This window comes from Chelonia mydas, chromosome 22 (genome assembly GCF_015237465.2).
Source record: "Chelonia mydas isolate rCheMyd1 chromosome 22, rCheMyd1.pri.v2, whole genome shotgun sequence".
NCBI classification, from domain to species: domain Eukaryota; kingdom Metazoa; phylum Chordata; order Testudines; family Cheloniidae; genus Chelonia; species Chelonia mydas.
Genome location: NC_051262.2, coordinates 6,613,791 through 6,630,899, shown reverse-complemented (window position 1 = coordinate 6,630,899; position 17,109 = coordinate 6,613,791). Strand labels below are relative to the sequence as shown.

The 17,109-nt window shown below is 44.2% G+C and overlaps 1 protein-coding gene across 10 annotated transcripts in view; it reads left to right on the top strand.

Moving 5' to 3' along the window:
* Window positions 1–17,109, top strand: part of APLP2 (amyloid beta precursor like protein 2) — a 101,127-nt gene that overhangs the window by 62,764 nt on the left and 21,254 nt on the right. For all 10 annotated transcript variants that reach the window (XM_043534033.1, XM_037882105.2, XM_037882103.2 and 7 more), the window contains exons 2-4: window positions 10,604–10,777; window positions 11,874–12,003; window positions 14,683–14,795. In XM_043534033.1, the coding sequence (XP_043389968.1) occupies window positions 10,658–10,777; window positions 11,874–12,003; window positions 14,683–14,795 (363 nt within the window). In that variant the 5' untranslated portion in view covers window positions 10,604–10,657. The remainder of the gene's footprint in view (window positions 1–10,603; window positions 10,778–11,873; window positions 12,004–14,682; window positions 14,796–17,109) is intronic.

The following is a 17,109-nucleotide window of genomic DNA, read 5'->3' as shown; positions in this document are numbered from 1 at the left end:
TTTCCCAAGCTTAACTCATAGGCAGGTCGAGGAACTTAGTTAGCTAATTGAACCCAAATCCTCTAATCCATAAACTTTTTTTTCCTCTAAAAAAACATCTCCGGTCAAACACTTACAACCTTGGAAAGTGCACTAGAAACCTTTCTAAAACTGGGTTACAGATTTACACAGAAAGGGGAGGAGGGAGGGAAATCAGTCATCTAGTAACCTAGAGAGCAAGCTGAGGATGCCTTCATAGCTATTACACAAACACCCCCAAATAACCTGGGGTTAAGGATCCTGTTATGGATGTTTATCCTATCTTGCAAATGGGAGAATAGCATTTAATGGCTTTTTTTACAATGGATGTGCAAGACTGGCCCATCTCCAGTGTGCCTGGTTGCCTCTTCATTTTGAAGGTTGGCTTCCTACTTTGTAATGATCCTCTCTGTGGCTGGAGTCCCACAGCTGAATATCTGTACTACTTCCCTGTCCCAGAGTCAACTCAAATGCATCTAAAAGGTCTACCCAGTCGGGACCACCACTAATAAAAACGGATGTTGCTGTTAACAGAGGAGAACAAAACCTATGAGAAAAATGCGTGCTTTCAACTTGCTGTCCACTATGCAACATGGAACTGGTAATTCTCCTACACAAGTGCCAAAGCGTATGGCTAGGGAAGAAGTTACTCCCCTCAGCTCCCTCCCTCCCACAAGCTCCTCTTTTGTAAAATAGATCCCAGGAAGTGTTGACCTGAATTTTATGGGTTAGTTGTATGGCTCGCCACTGATCGCATACCTAAGTGTTATAGGTTCTTGTCCGTTTTCAGACTGCAGGGTCTGAGAACTCAAGCTTTCTATATCGGGCGAGGACTCTTGGGGTGCTTGGCAAAAACACACTGAAGACAATACCAAATTGATAAAAGCTTCATTGAGATGAACAAAAGACAAATAAATGCTATGAAACTTATGACTGCAAAACAGTAAAAATTCCAAAACTCCTGGTGGTAACATTCATATTATAAGTACCTTAACCTGACATACTCGCACCCTTTCTTGAGGACCTGGTAATAAGAGGTGAAGGACCAGCCTTACTCCTGGCTTGCCCGATAAGACGATGGTTCTTGCTTCCCCAATAGCTAGGAATGATGAGTAGTTGTACTATACTACACAAGCTGAGCTGATAGCATGACAGAAAATAGGAGAACAAGAAAAAGAAAAATCTAAAGCTCCCTCAGATATCCTTACAAGGTGTTTTATAGGATTCTGATGCTATGGAATTCAGGCCCAACCTACTATATACCCAAATACTATTTCCATACCGTAAGAAATGTATGGGTACCCTTATTGTATAGGTTAGTGGATTGTGACACTTGCTCTCTACATATTATCTCACTGCAAAAACTGCCAACCTAGGCTCTCTTGGCAACTTCCAGGATTGTGGTGTACCCTGCGGTTGCAACCGGTTGCAGACACCAGATAAACCTGTTCAGTGTTGTGTGTAGTTCCTCCCTTTTGGTTCCCCAAAGTTCAGGGACCATTCCTATCTGTGCCAAAGGTTGCCAGCTCTTATGCTGGTTTACTCTTAACTGATTATACGTTTAGCTATTCAGCGGATCTTACTGGATAGAGGCCAGTAGGCTTCTTGCATTTCAGCAAAACTTACTCTATAATTAGGAAGCACACATATATTCTATGCTTCAACACATCCTAATTTTATAGGAATTAATACTGATAAAATATAAGAATCTTGTATGAAATGGATTAATTCAGAAAGAGAAACATTATTTGATATAGCTGGCTGGATTAGTAGGATATAATAGCTAACAAAATAATCCTTTGGGCTACAGAAGCTACCTGGCCTTATAACCTAGCTGAACTCCCTTCAGACTATCTTCAAAACTTTCCATGAAATGGAGAGCTCACTGCTGGCAGGCTCTAGTGGATTGTAATAAAGCTACCTGAGGCCAAATAACAGTGTGGAGATGGTTCTTTTGTGTTTGTGTTTTTTTTTTTTTTATTTTTGCTCAGTTTTGTCAACAGAGTGCTTTCAAATGTGTGGCCTCTACTTCAGTACATGCTGTGTTCTCTCATCAGAAGTAGGACAAGATACAAATGTGAAATTTAGTTAAACTTCTGCGATTGCTGGGAGTGGAGGGTGGTTGGTTGACTCTCATCTCTAAATCTTATCCACAGAGATTCTGCATGGGATTGAAGACTGTTGAAGACAACTTCTTGTGTACCATACAAGTTCATTAACTTATTGGAGCAACTGTGCAATCCATGAAAGTCTTCCATATAGTTAAAAGTGATGCAATCAGCGTCTTGAGCAAGTGACTAGTGTATTTGGCTGTGAATTAAGGTTTAGAATATTCCAAGTAACTATGGTAACAGCACTCCACTGATAAGCAAGCTATTTAAACAATCTGAGGAGGAAAGATCTTTGCCATAGTACCAAGGTGGTAATCTGGAAAGATAGCAAATATAAATGCATAGCATCAGTGTTCGAAGACAGGGTGGTCTTGATTTGTAGATATCTGTATTTGAGCAAGGTGTATTTGCATACAGAAATTAGTGTGGATGGATTTAGTCTCCTACATCTTTCTGCCTATCAGGGTGGTATCAGGGCATCCCCTCACATACAGGTGCCTACTCGCATTTGCTATACGTGTTCTGAGGAAACCTCTTTCAAATACAGTATCCTGATACTGATCCGTATGACTTCCAGTTCCGTCAAACGTATCTAGTCCATGCACAACTTAAATACTACATTCTATTCTGGTGCTATGGTGTTAGCACTATGGTTAAAATTCCAGACACACCCCATCTCTAATGTCTGTTGGCTATATATGCTATTGTTTATCTTTTTGTGAATTGTTGGATCCGTTGGCTAGCATGGTCACCAAATAACGAGCTTTAATTAGGCACCTATGGAAAGCCAAACATAAATTTCAGTTCCTGCAACACAGTAAGTCTTGTGCACTAAAGAAAGCATTCGAGCCAGGATGGGAGCAGGTGGGGTCACGTCATGCGCTTATAAACCAGAAGGCAGTGCATCTTGTTGCATAGTATGGTGTCTCAGACATAAGCTGTGAGAGTCTTAACTGTAAGCGGGGTCCAATAAATCATTGGTTGCTTGTGGTAAACATGATACGTCAGGGCATGGAGTAGATTTGCTGGTTTTATTTTAGATTTTTGTACTTTGCCAGAACCGTGTGCGAGAGGAACCAGTCATGTCGTAAGTTGACTAAATAGTATTTTCCCCTGCTAAGTGGTTTATCCTACAGTATGCCACTGTGGAACTGATGGGATCTGACAGGCTAGCCCCATGAGCAGATTGACCTTTGCCTGAGCAGATAGGGGATTCATACATATAGAATTTTGTATCCAAGCCTCTCGGTTCATACAAATGCATAGCAACAATAGTGCCAGGGAGTGGGAGAGGAGAGAGGTATAGGAACAGTCATACAGCTGCCTTGGACTTCTGCCACATCTCCCTTTTCAACCCAAAAGAAGCTTAGAGCTTGTATCAGACTTCTTTTTATATGGATAAGGGACACTCTCTTCACTTTATATCTCATTATTGAATTCCTCATTCACTGGTCAACAATGGTCTTGTCAGCAGGGGAACCTAATTGGTGTATTCCCGTAGGATAATAAGCCATTCCCTCTTTTTGCGATCGTTTGTTCGTCTTGGTGTTCCTAAGTGTTTTCCTGGATATGTAGTTGGGATGTAGTAAGTCATTACAGCTGTGTTTTTTGTCAGTTCAATGGGATTTGGGTACCTAAGTCCCTTTATGCTTGTCTTGAAAATGCCAGCCGTCACCTCTCTAAAACAGAGATCATACCAGTGAGGTAGATGGGAGGGAGGATCAGTTCATGGCTTTGTTTTGTTTGACCATGTATTTTGTACAATAAAGGAGCCCAGAGGAAAGGCTAAATCCAAGTGTAGAAGTGCCCTGGTTTAAATGGAAGAGGATGCTACCATAGTAAGGAAGGCCAGGACTTTCCAGAGTTTGCTTAGTAGTAGCAGAAATTCCCATGCTGGTCTTTGGACTCAGCACTCTGATATTCCATTTTTTTGAGTGATGTATGGTGTTTTGGCCATTGTGTTCAAATGCTCCATACAATCAGATGAAATATCCACTCTGGTACACACAGTGGGAGTCCCTTCTGGGATAACCTTGATTACACTGAACTCATTAGCACTACAACTGTTTTTTTTTCTCTCCCTTCTTGTCAACTGTTGAGAATAGCTCACTTCCACCTTAATTTAATTGGCTCGTTAGCACTGACCCCCCCCCCCCCCCACTTGGTAAGGCAGCTCCTATCTTTTCATATGCTGTGTATTTATACCTCTCTACTGTATTTTCCACTCCATGCATCTGATGAAGTGGGTTTTAGTCCATGAAAGCTTATGCCCAGATAAATTTGTTAGTCTCTAAGGTGCCACGAGGACTCCTTGTTTTTGCTGATACAGACTGCCACTCTGAAACATGGAGGAGGAGCTGATCTTGGGTCCGACCAACTGAAGGCTAAGTGCTGTGCCTTGTCCTGGAAAGACAGATGCTCAGGCATTGCAGTGACGAGTGCAGTAGAAAAGCAGAGCTCTTGCGGTCATGCATCATTTAGCAGTAACCTGATAAGCGAGCTAGACTGGAGCTTTGCTCCCTGGGAAGGCTGACTTTCCTAGGCCAGCTTCTGTCCTGCCTATGTGTCATTTGGCGAAGTCATAACTCCTAGGCTTGTGGTTCTTACCTACCTACTCCCCATTGGGATGTGAGGAAAAATCTGCTGTTCAGTACCTAAGAGCACATATGCTACTGGCCAGAGGCAGAGCCAAGTTTTGTGGGGCTCTGCCCCCCCCCTTCCCCCTGAGCTTTCAAGACCAGAGAAGCTCAGTCCCCCAGGGCTGCAGTGGGGAGTGAGCTCCTCCAGCCCTGAGGCTGTGGCAGGGAGCCAGACAGAGCTCCCCCAGTCCCAGGCCACAGCCAGGGTCCAGGTGCTGCTGTGTGCCCCGCCCCACCTAGTGCTTGTGTGCTGGGGGTGGAGCACCCATTTTTCTGGGGGCCCCAATTGGCTAATCCGCCACGGCTACTGGCCCTGTCAACCAGTCGTTGTAACTGCCCCTGTGGAGTGCTTGGCAGGTATTGCTAGGCCCCTGTCCCTCTGGAGGAGGTTGCATTTTCTAGGGTGGTTACTTAATGCTCTGGAATGTGACACCAGAGTAGAATAGCAATTGAAGCTTCTCAACTACTGCCTTCCCTTACACCTCTAGGGGTATCAACAGTGCAACAAAACACCTATGGCTGACCCATGTCAGCTGACTCAAGTGTACAGGGCTTGGGCTTTGGGGTTTTAAAATTGCAGTTTAGACATCCAGTCTCAGGAAACTGACAAGCATCTGTTCTGTTGACAAAAGAAGCTGGAACAAACCAATGAATTATATAGAGCAGATCTTATTTGCCATCTGCCACAGCACAGGCCCATAAGGTAACTAACAGGCACAGACATCTACCCTACAATTTTATAGCCCCACAGCCTGATCCCAGAGAGCCTGAGTTGCCTGACACAGGCCAGCTGTAAGTGTTTTATTGCAGTGTAGACGTACGCTAAGTGTACAGGATGGTCCCTGGAGGGGTCATTCTTGGGGCCTTGCTCCATCTCGGCCTTCCATGAAAGAAACACAACCAAGTCATTTAAACCTTCTCCTTTCTTTTGAGACAGTGGCTAAGCTATAATTTTGAGCTCTTTCCCTTCTACATATTTAGTTAAATTTTGGAGGTGTGGTCTCTCTTGTGAGATGGCAAATAAGATCTGCTCTAAATAGCAGTTGATTTGTGCCAGCTTGATTTGTTGATAGAATGGATGCTTATTTGTTGCCAGTATGTAAATTAAAACAGTTTTTAGAGATTGTTGAACAGGGCTAATGTTGAGCTATAGCAAGATCTGAAATGTTTTTGTGTTCGCAGTGTTCTGTTCCTGGAATATGGATATTACAGGGTTTGTATGGAGTGGAACCTGGTGCGGTCTTCCCTCCCATCGCCACTCACCTGGTCTTCTGAAAAGATCTTAGCCAAAACTTGGCTTCCATGTTAGCCTGTTGTGTAGTTGCTGAAGCACGGACTTGGAAACATGGAGTCCACAGATGTGAGTCCCCCAGACCCTTGTCTGTGCTATGCTGCTAAATTAATCTGAGTGATTGGCACCCAATTTAGCCTAGCTCAGGTGCGAGCAGCCCACTGCAAAGGCCTACCTCAATTACTGAGTCTTCAGTGTTTCTGCATTCGCCTGTGTCTGTTTGGGGGGTATATCCCATAGGTTTCTGTGCTGAGGACTGGTCTACACTACAAAGTTAGGTTGAATAAGCTGCCTTGCATTGACTTAGTTGTGCATGTGTCTACACTTAAACTTGTATCCACTGATGTAAGCTCTCCATTACGCTGACACAACACCACCACCTTCCCAAGAGTGTTGAGCCATGATTGATCTCTCGAAGTTGACACAGCGTGAATGTGGAAGCTATTAACTATGTTGACCCTAACAGTCCTCCAGCAGTTGTCCCACAATGCTTGACACTGACGGCTCTGGTTGCGATTAGGAACTCTGCTGCCTGGGGGTAATGGGGACCAGAAGGCTCCCTCCTTCTTAAAGCCCTGCAAAGTCTTTTAATGCCTTTTTCTGATTGCCCAGCTTGGGGAGCACGCCTAGTAGCTCTCCATTGTTGTGCACAACTGCCCAGCCAATCATCCTAGCTACACAATCCAGGCACGCTCTGGCTTGGAGTACACAGATATTAGATCTCCTGGGCCTGTGAGGAGAAGAGGCTGTGCAAGCCCAGCTATAGACCAGCTGTAGAAACGTGCTCATCTATGAGCAGATGGCAAGGGGGATGCAGGAGAGGGGGTACAACAGGGATCAGCTGCAGTGCTGTATGAAAGTAGAGGAACTGTGGCAGACATACCAGAAGGCCAGGGAGGCCAACAGTTGATCCAGTGCTTCTAAATGTGTTGCAGCATGGTTAGTGATATTGAAAGCACCCACTTGCTTGATTATACACTTTGATAAACTCGTAGGATCAGTGACACAGTGTAATGAACATAAATGTGTGGCAGGCACAACAAAATTAATAGGTGCCTTGTTAGTGTTACATTCATAGATGTTCACCAAGCACCACACGATTTGTATCAGGCCCCCAAATTGCAGGAGCACAGTATACCACAAGGCATTACTGTGGCTCGCTGTTAAAGTGCTCTTTCAAAGCCTCTGAGCTGTATAGCTCCACCCTGAGCTCTTCTGATAGCACTTGTATCTGACGGTTACAACTCAGCAGACAGCTGCTCCTCCACCTCCTTCTATCCCATTGACTTTTCTCCCCCCTGTGCATCACAGATACTGTGCAGGGCACAGCAGGCAGCTATAGCCATTGTGATATTTTTTCACTGAGATCCAGTCTTGTGAGTAAACAGCAGTGCCCCTTCCATCTACCAAAAGCACATTCCACTGTCATTCTGCACCTGCTGACCCGGTAGCTAAATCTTTCCGTGCTGCTGCTGAGGTGAACGGTGTACAGTACTGCTGATGAGCAAGAGGTAGGCTGGCTCCCCCGGGATCACTCTTGGCATTTCAGCATCGCCAGTGGTAATCTGCCAGTTAGAATATTTGTTTGTAGCTTTATGAACAGTCCTATGCTCTTAAAGCTGTGAGCGTCACCCACCTTCCCTGACCAGCCAACATTGATGCTGAAGCATCCCCAGTGATCCCCCATCGCTTGAATAACCATACTGAAATAGCCCTTTCTGTTGATGTACTCTGGTAAAGTGGCGCGGTGTCAAAATAGGGATGTGCATGCCAACAGTCTCTCCCCGCTGCCGTTTGGGAACCCATTGCTGCAAATCCATTCCTAACACCTTGCCGAGTCAGTCCTGCAGAGCAGGCACTGATTAATGGCCCTGCACACTTGCATGACAGTAGCGCCCCACAGTGGATTTTTCAACTCCAAAATGACTTCTGTCTGGCCGGTAGCAATAGCGTTGCAAGTTTCCACAATGCGATCGTTTCTCTGCTGTCAGTGCAGCTCTTATTCTGATGTCCATGTGCTGGAGCGCTGGGATGAGCTCAGCATACAGATCAAGGGATGTAGCCTGGCACACCCGAAAGTTTGGCAGCCACTGCTCATCATCTCAAGCCTCCATTACAGTGCAACTCCCACCACTCACTGCTGGCTTCTCCCACCCAGAAGCGGTGCTCCACTGTTTGCAGCTGCTCCATGAACGCCACCAACAATCCTGAATTGTTTCTTGCTATGTCCCACAGCAATCTGACCTCCAGGAAACCATGTTCCTTGCAGCTTTTCTTGTGCATCTGCGAGGACCGGAGGGTCAGACATGCCACACTCATGACAATGGTGCAGAGCTCTGCAGGCTCCCTGCTTCTGTCAGAGATGGCGGACAGTGACCGGTTGAGTGGGTTTGTGGGATTTTGAAAATGTGTGGGAAAATTATGACTTAGAGATGGTATTATGGGCTGGAGAATATGGCATGATGGGAACTTGACCCCGCAGTCTCAGTCACGCCTGCATGATTCATTTCTTCCCTATCATGCATTGCCAAACTTCCCAAAAGACTATGCATTGGATGGTGGGGAGTTGCATGGTACCCAGGGTGCACTGCACTGTCCATCAAAAGATTCACTCCTACTGAATACACACAGCGCTGACGCAAGGAGCGACGTATGCACGTGCACAAGCAATATGGTACCTGTGGCAGTTTTTTTTATAGTAACGTACCCTGTGTTGGCAATAGTTTACAGTGTAGACGTGCCTGGAGACGCTCCAGGGTTCTTTGCCTATCAGTTGTGGAATAATTTGACTGTTCTCTGGGGGGGATTATAGGAAGAACATAGGACTATCAGCACTCAAATGTTTTCTTTCTCTGGCTTGCATCCTCGCTGGGAAGTGGTCAGGTTTCAGACAGTTAAATCAGAGCCCCAGTTTTAACCTGTATCCCAGCTGTATAAGCTAGTGTGGGCTTAAAGCACCTCCGAACCAAGTCAGGGTTATTTGCATGGATGTGGGGTTGTGGTTAGTTGGGGGGAAAAAGTCTGGGTTAACTGTGCAGTGAAGATATACCCCAGTGGGCTAAGTGGTTTGAGTAAATAGCAGCCAGTCCCTTATCTGTCTACTTGAGGGCAGCCTAACTCTCAAGAAATGTGTAAATATTGAGTTGACCTTATCTCCTAAATGCCAACAGTATGCTTGGTGCTATACAATTCTTGCCTCAGGGTGTGTTGCAATATCTTCTCTGGTAGTGATTCAGAAGGGCGGTGTATGTGTGAGGGAGACTAGTCATGCAGGCTAGCTTCTCTAATTTAGTATATAGCAATTGGTGGGTGCCTGCAGCATGATCCAGTTGAATTCTTCACTTGATCATTCAATTGCCTGCTTTAAATTTACTCTTGTTGACACAGGTTAATAGGGACCTGCAGGCAATGGAATGTGAACAGTACAGTGTGTATGTGTATGCTTGGAAGGTTAAACATGCAGGGAAGGTTAGTGGCCTAAAGCCACAGTGTCTGCTACGGAGAAGGAGCCCTGAGGCAATAATGCTTCTTCTCTAATTGCTGCTAGTCCCCTTGACTGAAACACTTACAAATCTCCATGTTCAGTGCTTGAATTGCTTGAGAATTGGGAGTGGATTTTGTGGTCCACCTGCTTTAGCTTCATCGCTTTACAAGGACTATTAAAAAAATACGCAGGATGTTGAATTTCCAGTATAACTCTGGCCTGATCAAAACTCAGTTGCATGATGAGTCTGCCTAATCCCCTTCTCTTGGGCAGCGAGCAAGATTTCAGAAGAAGCAGCCTGAGCTTTCATTTCATTGATACACTTGCTGTGTGCCCAGAAGATGGGTTTGTACTGATTATGTGCTGCAAGTTGCGTATCGTATGACTCCAATCTCAATTGGTGGTGGATGGAGTGGACAATGGAATTGGCATCAAGGTTGTGCCAATACAAATATCCATAGGAATGCACTAAAGGAGGGAGGGGATGGCAGGCTTTGCAGAGTTCAATTTAGCAGCTACTTGGCTCTTGTACCATGTACTTATGGGGGCTGACTCTCTTCAGCTTCAGAAAAAACACTAATTCAGAGTCTAACCCCCCCCCCCCCCATTCCATTTCTCAGCAACATCCATCTTGAGAAACATTCTGTTTAAAACTCAGAGCAGGCCTGAGCCAGTGGGTGGTCTTTCTGTTGGGATACACAGGAATGGTGTTGCTGTTGGGTGGGTTTCAAGGACTCTTGCTGGGTACTTCTAGCTGAGGACTTTCCCATGTTACCGGTTAATGTCACTTTTCCTATGTGTTGGTGTTTGGAGGTGAGCTCTTGAATCTCCCCAGAAGTCCTGTGCCCCAAAGTTTGTTCTGGAGTCTACAAATGACTTGTACTGTACTGGTCTTTAGTAAACTATCTAATGCTGTGAAATGATAGAGGAAGGGTGGCTAGGCTTTAGAGAAGAAAACTTTTACCCCTTTTAAAGATGACTAAAACAATTCTAGTTCTCTGAAGCACGTGAAACTGACTGCTTCATATGGATAAACATATCTTCATCTCTCTCTTCACAGGCACTTGCAGCCAATGCTGGAACAGGGTTTGCTGTGGCTGAGCCTCAGATTGCAATGTTCTGTGGGAAGCTAAATATGCATGTGAATATCCAGACTGGGAAATGGGAGCCTGATACTTCTGGGACCAAGAGCTGCTTTGGAAGAAAGGAAGAAATTCTACAATACTGTGAGGAGGTGAGGAGAGTCTGCTCTGGAGCAGAGCTTTAACTGCTTTCCAGATTATGCATTTCTTCTGGTACACGATCACTTGAATTCCCCACCTAGTATGTTTGCTGGGCGAAAGCTCAAACAGAAGACTTATTGTACCACTGCATGGCACTCTGTTTCCATAATTTGAACTTCAGTGTATAGTTGAAGACCAAAAAAAAATTCTGTTGAGATCCTTTCCTCAGAGACTATCCGGGTATTGATTTAGGCTGGGATTTCCAAAGGAGCTGAAGTGAGCTAGGTAGTTAAGTCTCATTAAAATTCAATGGGACTTGGGTGCCTAATTCCATTGGGCTCCTTTGACATTCTTGCCATAAGCTTTATGACCAAAAACCAATATGTACACTTGAATTGGAATAATATGTGCGAAGTAGTGTCACCACTCTCAGGATTCCAAGACAGCGTTTCATATTGACTCTAAATATTTGAAGTTCATCTTGTTATCCTTGGCATTACATTCAAGCTGACACAAAGCTGCTAAATATCAGGAAAAGTCTTTATGAAAACGTTGTTAGTGTTTGAAAGCTTTTTATTCTTTTTTACAGACTCCCATTCCTTCTCCAGTATGCTCTAGAAACTCAGCCTTGCAAAATCTGTTTATCCACTCATCTGAGATTAAGTGACCAGCAAATAACTCATAATTTTTTTAAATTTTACTTTATTCCTTTTGGGAAGCATGGTGCAGGTAGTAGAACAGACTGTGGCTGGGCTGGCAAACTTTCATGACTATTTAACAAGCCTGATACAACTAGTACTGCATCTCATTTACGTAGCACTAACTAAATATATAAGCAAAGTGTCTAGACCTGTGGAGAACTTCAACAAGACATAGCAATCATATTAATACGTTCTTCACCTTTGGTTTCCTTAACCCAATTAAACTGAATGAGCTTGTTTTAGTTTAGAGAACCAGTTTGCTTCATGTCTCTTCTCCTCTCCTCCCCCCCCCCCCCCCCATATTTCTTATAAAGAGTTCTTTTATTATGCCCCTTTGTGTTTTTGCCAGTGTTTTAGCATGTATGTATCTTGGTCTGTGTTTTTAGCATATGGGTTTTTTGAACAGATCTATCCAGAGCTTCAGATTACAAATGTGGTAGAAGCCAACCAACCAGTCAGCATTGACAACTGGTGTAAGAAAGGCAAGAAGCAGTGCAAGGGCCACACCCACATTGTTGTGCCCTACAAGTGTCTGGGTAAGTACTTAATGTGGAGCAGGCCTCTAATGAGGGAAGTAACTCCTTCAAACATTTTTTCCCTTAGGGATCAGAGGTCACTGACCTGGTTTGCTCAGAGAGGAAACCAACCTTCTAAACTGACCTTTCGCATCAGATCCCTACTTTTGTGTTGAGGTTTCTCTAAAAATTATTTTTTTTATAAGATGAAATTCTACACACTTTTCACCAGATCAACAACTGGATAACTCCTGTGTTGTGATAATAGTGCCTGGCATGGAAAAGAAATCCCCCTCCCCTCCCTTCTCTCTGCCATGGGCATAAAACCCAAAGGCTATTGTATTAGAGTATCACAAATGCTGGGCGCTTATACTCTGATACTATTTCTGTGAAGCTTTTTAATATTTTGTTTCCTTGGAGACTCAAACGCTCAGGTGTGTTCGTATTCCCTGCTTTGGTTTTGGCAAGACATCTTTATTTTTTTAGGCTATTTATGTCTAGCGGTTTCAAATGGTTCCTCTTTATCTAGAATTGCTGTGTAGATATTTGAGCTCAGGCTGGAGCCTGGGCTCTGGAACCCCATGAGGGGAGAGGGTCTCGGAGCCTGGACTCCAGCTCAGGCCCTGATGTCGGCCCAGCAATTTTTAACCCTGCAGCCTGAGCCCCGTGAGCCTAAACCAGCTGACCCAGGCTATCCATGGTCATGCTGCAGGACTTAATCTAGTGCAGATGTACCCTGAAAGAGGAGAGATTTACAAGCACTGGGGCAAATATTCCATAATGTAGACTGGATATGTTCTGTTCTTAAACTGTGCCCATCCTTCAGTAGAGGGGAGAACTTTAAATTTATAAGGGATGGCAGGAGATGGAGACCAGCAACTCTCTAGTTGTTTGAGAAACTGAAGAATGGATGTGGCCTTCATTACTTGGCACCTGTTTTCAGATTGAGTGTTTTGACTTGCACACATCCCTGTGCAGAAGAAATGTTTCTTAGGGGTCTGAAGTTGTTGGTATCATGAGTAGCATAGGTGCTGACTCCATGGGTGCTCCCCGGGAGCACCTACAGGGAAAAAATGGTGGGTGCTTAGCTCCCACCCTCTGTGATGAGCTCTTTTGTGGTATGCAGGAGGAATGGGGAGCAGGGGTGGAAAGGGGCAGGGCAGGGGTGGGGCCTTGTAAGGGGTGGAGTGGGGGTGAGGCCTGGGGCAAAACCAGGAGGAAATACCCCCCTCCCCCCATTAGAAAGGCGGTGCTAATGATGAGTGGTATGGGATTGCTGCAAATTTGTGCATACCCAGCCATCGAGATTCCTTTTGCAAAGGACACGTTCAAGGTTACTTGGCTAAATATTTCAACTGTCTAGATCAAGTTGAAAGACTCTTCCCCTTGGAACTGGTGGACTTGAGTTCAGTTTTTAAACTAATCAGAGCATACTGTTAAGTTTTTGACCACCATGTAAATGTCCGACATGAGCTAATGCAGCCATTTTTGTTAGACTGTAAGTCTCGTGTGTGGGTATTCATTTTATTTCTCATGGGTTTGTTGCTCCCAAACACCTGGGTTTTAAGGGTTTTTTTTCTAAGCAGACTAGGAGATTTGGGCATGTTTGGATAAAATTACTGGAAGATGCATCTAAATTTGTTAGACTGACTAGAATCTCACCTGGAGCCTAGAATGTTAAACCTTCCCAGTCATAAGGTCTGCCAAGGTGAACTTTCTGCCTAATGATCAAGGAAGTGGCCATGCTGGATCTAGTCTGGCATATGATGATTAATTCAAACTGTAGTGGTGGTTTAGGTTTAACTTTCTATAATCCTTGCTAATGCAGAAGTTACAAAAAATACCACGGGGCAAACTGTTCCAAGTTGGAAGTCTGTAGCTAAGGTTTTTGCCAAAAACACCAATACAGAGTTGGTGGTTAGAACACAACATAATCAGTTTGCCCTGAGCTTTACCGGGTTGTGTGGACTTCACGGCTTTTATTTTCCTGCTCTTAGCATTTTGGCTGGAGTATCCAAATTGGAAAATCGTTATAGCTGTGGCTGAGTTGCCCTGAACCTAGTTTCAAATGCATGGTACCGAGCACATAGGTTTTAATCTAAACTCTGAAACTGCTTCAACAAAGCTGACACAGTGGAGTGAGTTCGCGGTCATCTCCTCTGGCATAAGCAGAAAATGGCTAGGGAACCCTGTAATCATGGAAAACGCTCCTGGCTGCAAATAGCCAGGCTTCTGAAGCTTTTGGCAACCAGGAATAGCTTCTTCCATGTGACACTAGCCAGTTTAGGAATTGGTTGATTAAAATGGTTTAAAGACCATCATATATGCAATCCTTTCTTTGTGAGAAACTTGTTCAGTCTACTCCGCAGATTCCATGAGCAGCTGTTCATTGACATGCTTTATAAACGTGCATTCAGCGTAACCTGCAGGTTTTGGCTCGCGTATTTCATTGTTCAGCTTTTCCTACTTTTTGTTCTGAGCGCCAAGAATAGAACTAGAAGCTTTGTATTAGAGCAGGTCTCTTAGCTGTTAGTCTGAACTGGGTCATTAAGATTTGTATAGCAACATAGATTCTTAATGGGGTCAATAATGAAGTTCACTGTTGAAGGTTTTAGTGCTAGTCATCTCTTGAGTTTGAAGGTTAAACATGTATCTGACTGGACAGGAACTGTTGTTTGATAGAAACATCTTGTTTTCCAGTGGGTGAGTTTGTAAGTGATGTCCTGCTGGTTCCAGAGAAGTGCAGATTCTTCCACAAGGAACGGATGGATGTGTGTGAAAGTCATCAGCACTGGCACACTGTGGCCAAAGAGGTAATGGGATTAACATGACTGTCATTGGATCCAGATACAAGATGTACTTATAGGGTCTCCTTTATTGTTAAATCTGAACAATCAGTGTTCTCCTCACAGCAGCTCCTGTGAAGTAGGAAAGTGCTATTATCCTCACTTTATGGATCTGGAACGTAGGCACTCCGTTAAATATTTCAGAACTCAAGACTCTTAAGTCTCCTTGGCTTTCAATGAGACGTAGGCTCCTACATGTCAGGTCACTTGAAGGTTTTTACCCTAAGTCACTTGCCCAAGTTCACAATCCTAGTCTGTGACAGAGCTGGGAATTGAACTCTGGTCTCCCAGTTTAGCACCCTAACTACTGAACTATCCTTCCTCCCAGGGTTGAGGATCAGAGTGATGGTGAGACATTATTTCATAGATGTAGCACTCCATTTCCTTAAATGGAAGGTCAGATTTTACATTATGGTGGTTGGAGCATGGAATTGAGTGCCCATTTTGGAGTAGTGAGAGACAGACTAGCTCCTGTATGAGTCTCCATTTTACAGGCATGTCCCACTTTCCCAGAATGAATAGAGCCCCATCTTTCTCTTTGGCTGATTTGATCTGGCAAGAATTACGTAAATTCCGTGCACACTCAGCTGGTGGTGATTGGATGGAAATATCTAGATTTACAATATAGAGCATGTACTTTTATGAGACTAAACCACTTGGTTTTAGTGAAGATTGAAATGTATCAGCTTTGGAGCAGTAAAGATTATTCCCTTTTTTCAAAGCTTTCAGGAAGCAAAGCTATTTTAAGAAATCTGTACCAGTAGACCACCTATTAAGGGCCATCGTGCCAACTTCTAAGTGGTTGTTTCCAGCGAGTTCAATCATTTGCCTTCAACATGGAGTTGACAGCATCATCCAGTTTACAAGCTTGGGTCGTTCTTTTTTTTCTATACTCTGGAAAGCAAAGGGAAATACAAAAGAGCTCCAATGTACACAATAAAGCTTTCGTTATTTCACTCATTGGTCAGGCCATAAAACCATATACGTACGCAGTTTCAAATAAACGTGCAATTAAAGCATCTGCGTGCTGTTCATATTTGGCTTTGTTCTGAATTGTCCAATTTCCAGCCAGAGCATGTTAAAATAAATTACCATATATACTCGTTCATTAGCCCGTTCATTTATAAGCCAACTCCCCCAGATGGATAGGTAAAAATAGTAAAAACTGTATGACCCTTTCATAAGCCGACCCTATATTTCAGGAGTTGGCAAACTTCTGCTCCTGGCCTGTCGGGTAAGCCGCTGGCAGGTCGGGACTTTTTGTTTACCTGGAGTGTTTGCAGGCATGGCCCCTCAGCTCCCAGTGGCTGTGGTTTGCCATTCCCAGCCAATGGGAGCTGCGGAAAGTGAGTGGTTCCATGCCTGCAGATGCTCCAGGTAAACAAAACGACAGTGTGTTAGGTATTCAATTCAATGATTTCATAGTTTTAAAATCATCAAATTTTGGTGTAGACCCATTTATAAGCCAACCCCTGCTCTTTGATGCATTGCTTTTTTACCAAAAATATTTGGCTTATGAATGTGTATATACGGTAGTCAATTTTTATGCCTTTAACTTCTCTTTAGAATGAGTAATGAAATGGTCAGCAAAAAAGGAGGGGAAAACCCAGCTCTAGCTCTGAAGTGTTGCCTTCCTGACATGAAACTTTCTGTTCTTTGCCACTAAGGGTACATCTAAACTACAAAAACAAACATGGCAGCAAGTCTCAGGGCCCAGGTCAACTGACTTGAGCTTGCACCATGGGGCTAAAAATAGTGTAGATGTCCCTCCTTAAGCTGGAGCCTGGGCTCTGAAACCCAGTGAGAGTGGGTCTGAGCCTGGGCTCCAGTCCAAGTGGGAACATTTGCTCTGCTGTTTCTAGCCCATAGTGCAAGCCTGAGTTAGTTGACCTGGACTCTGCAAAACAAAAAAGCCACAACAGCGAGTCTGTCTCGTTTACCCTAGAGCCTGGTTATTTACCTATAATTGAACACCTTATTGTCAGAAATAAACAGGCATTGGCTGGTCTTATTAGCCACTCTGAGACCTGGCAAACTTGTACCAGCATCAGGCTGCTAAGGGTACTGCTTTTAGTTACATCTCTGGTCAGACTTAGAGCAGTAATATACAGTATTGGCCAGCTAAACCAGGCTCTTATTAGACAGAAAACAAAAGCGGGGAGAGAGGAAAGCGAAGAAATGAAATGGGGAAGGAAAAGGACATAAGGTTGAGCCAAGGGGGGAACAGTGTCTGATTTCCCAGATGGTATTTGGGATTGTGGAGGTGGTGGCGGTGAGGTCT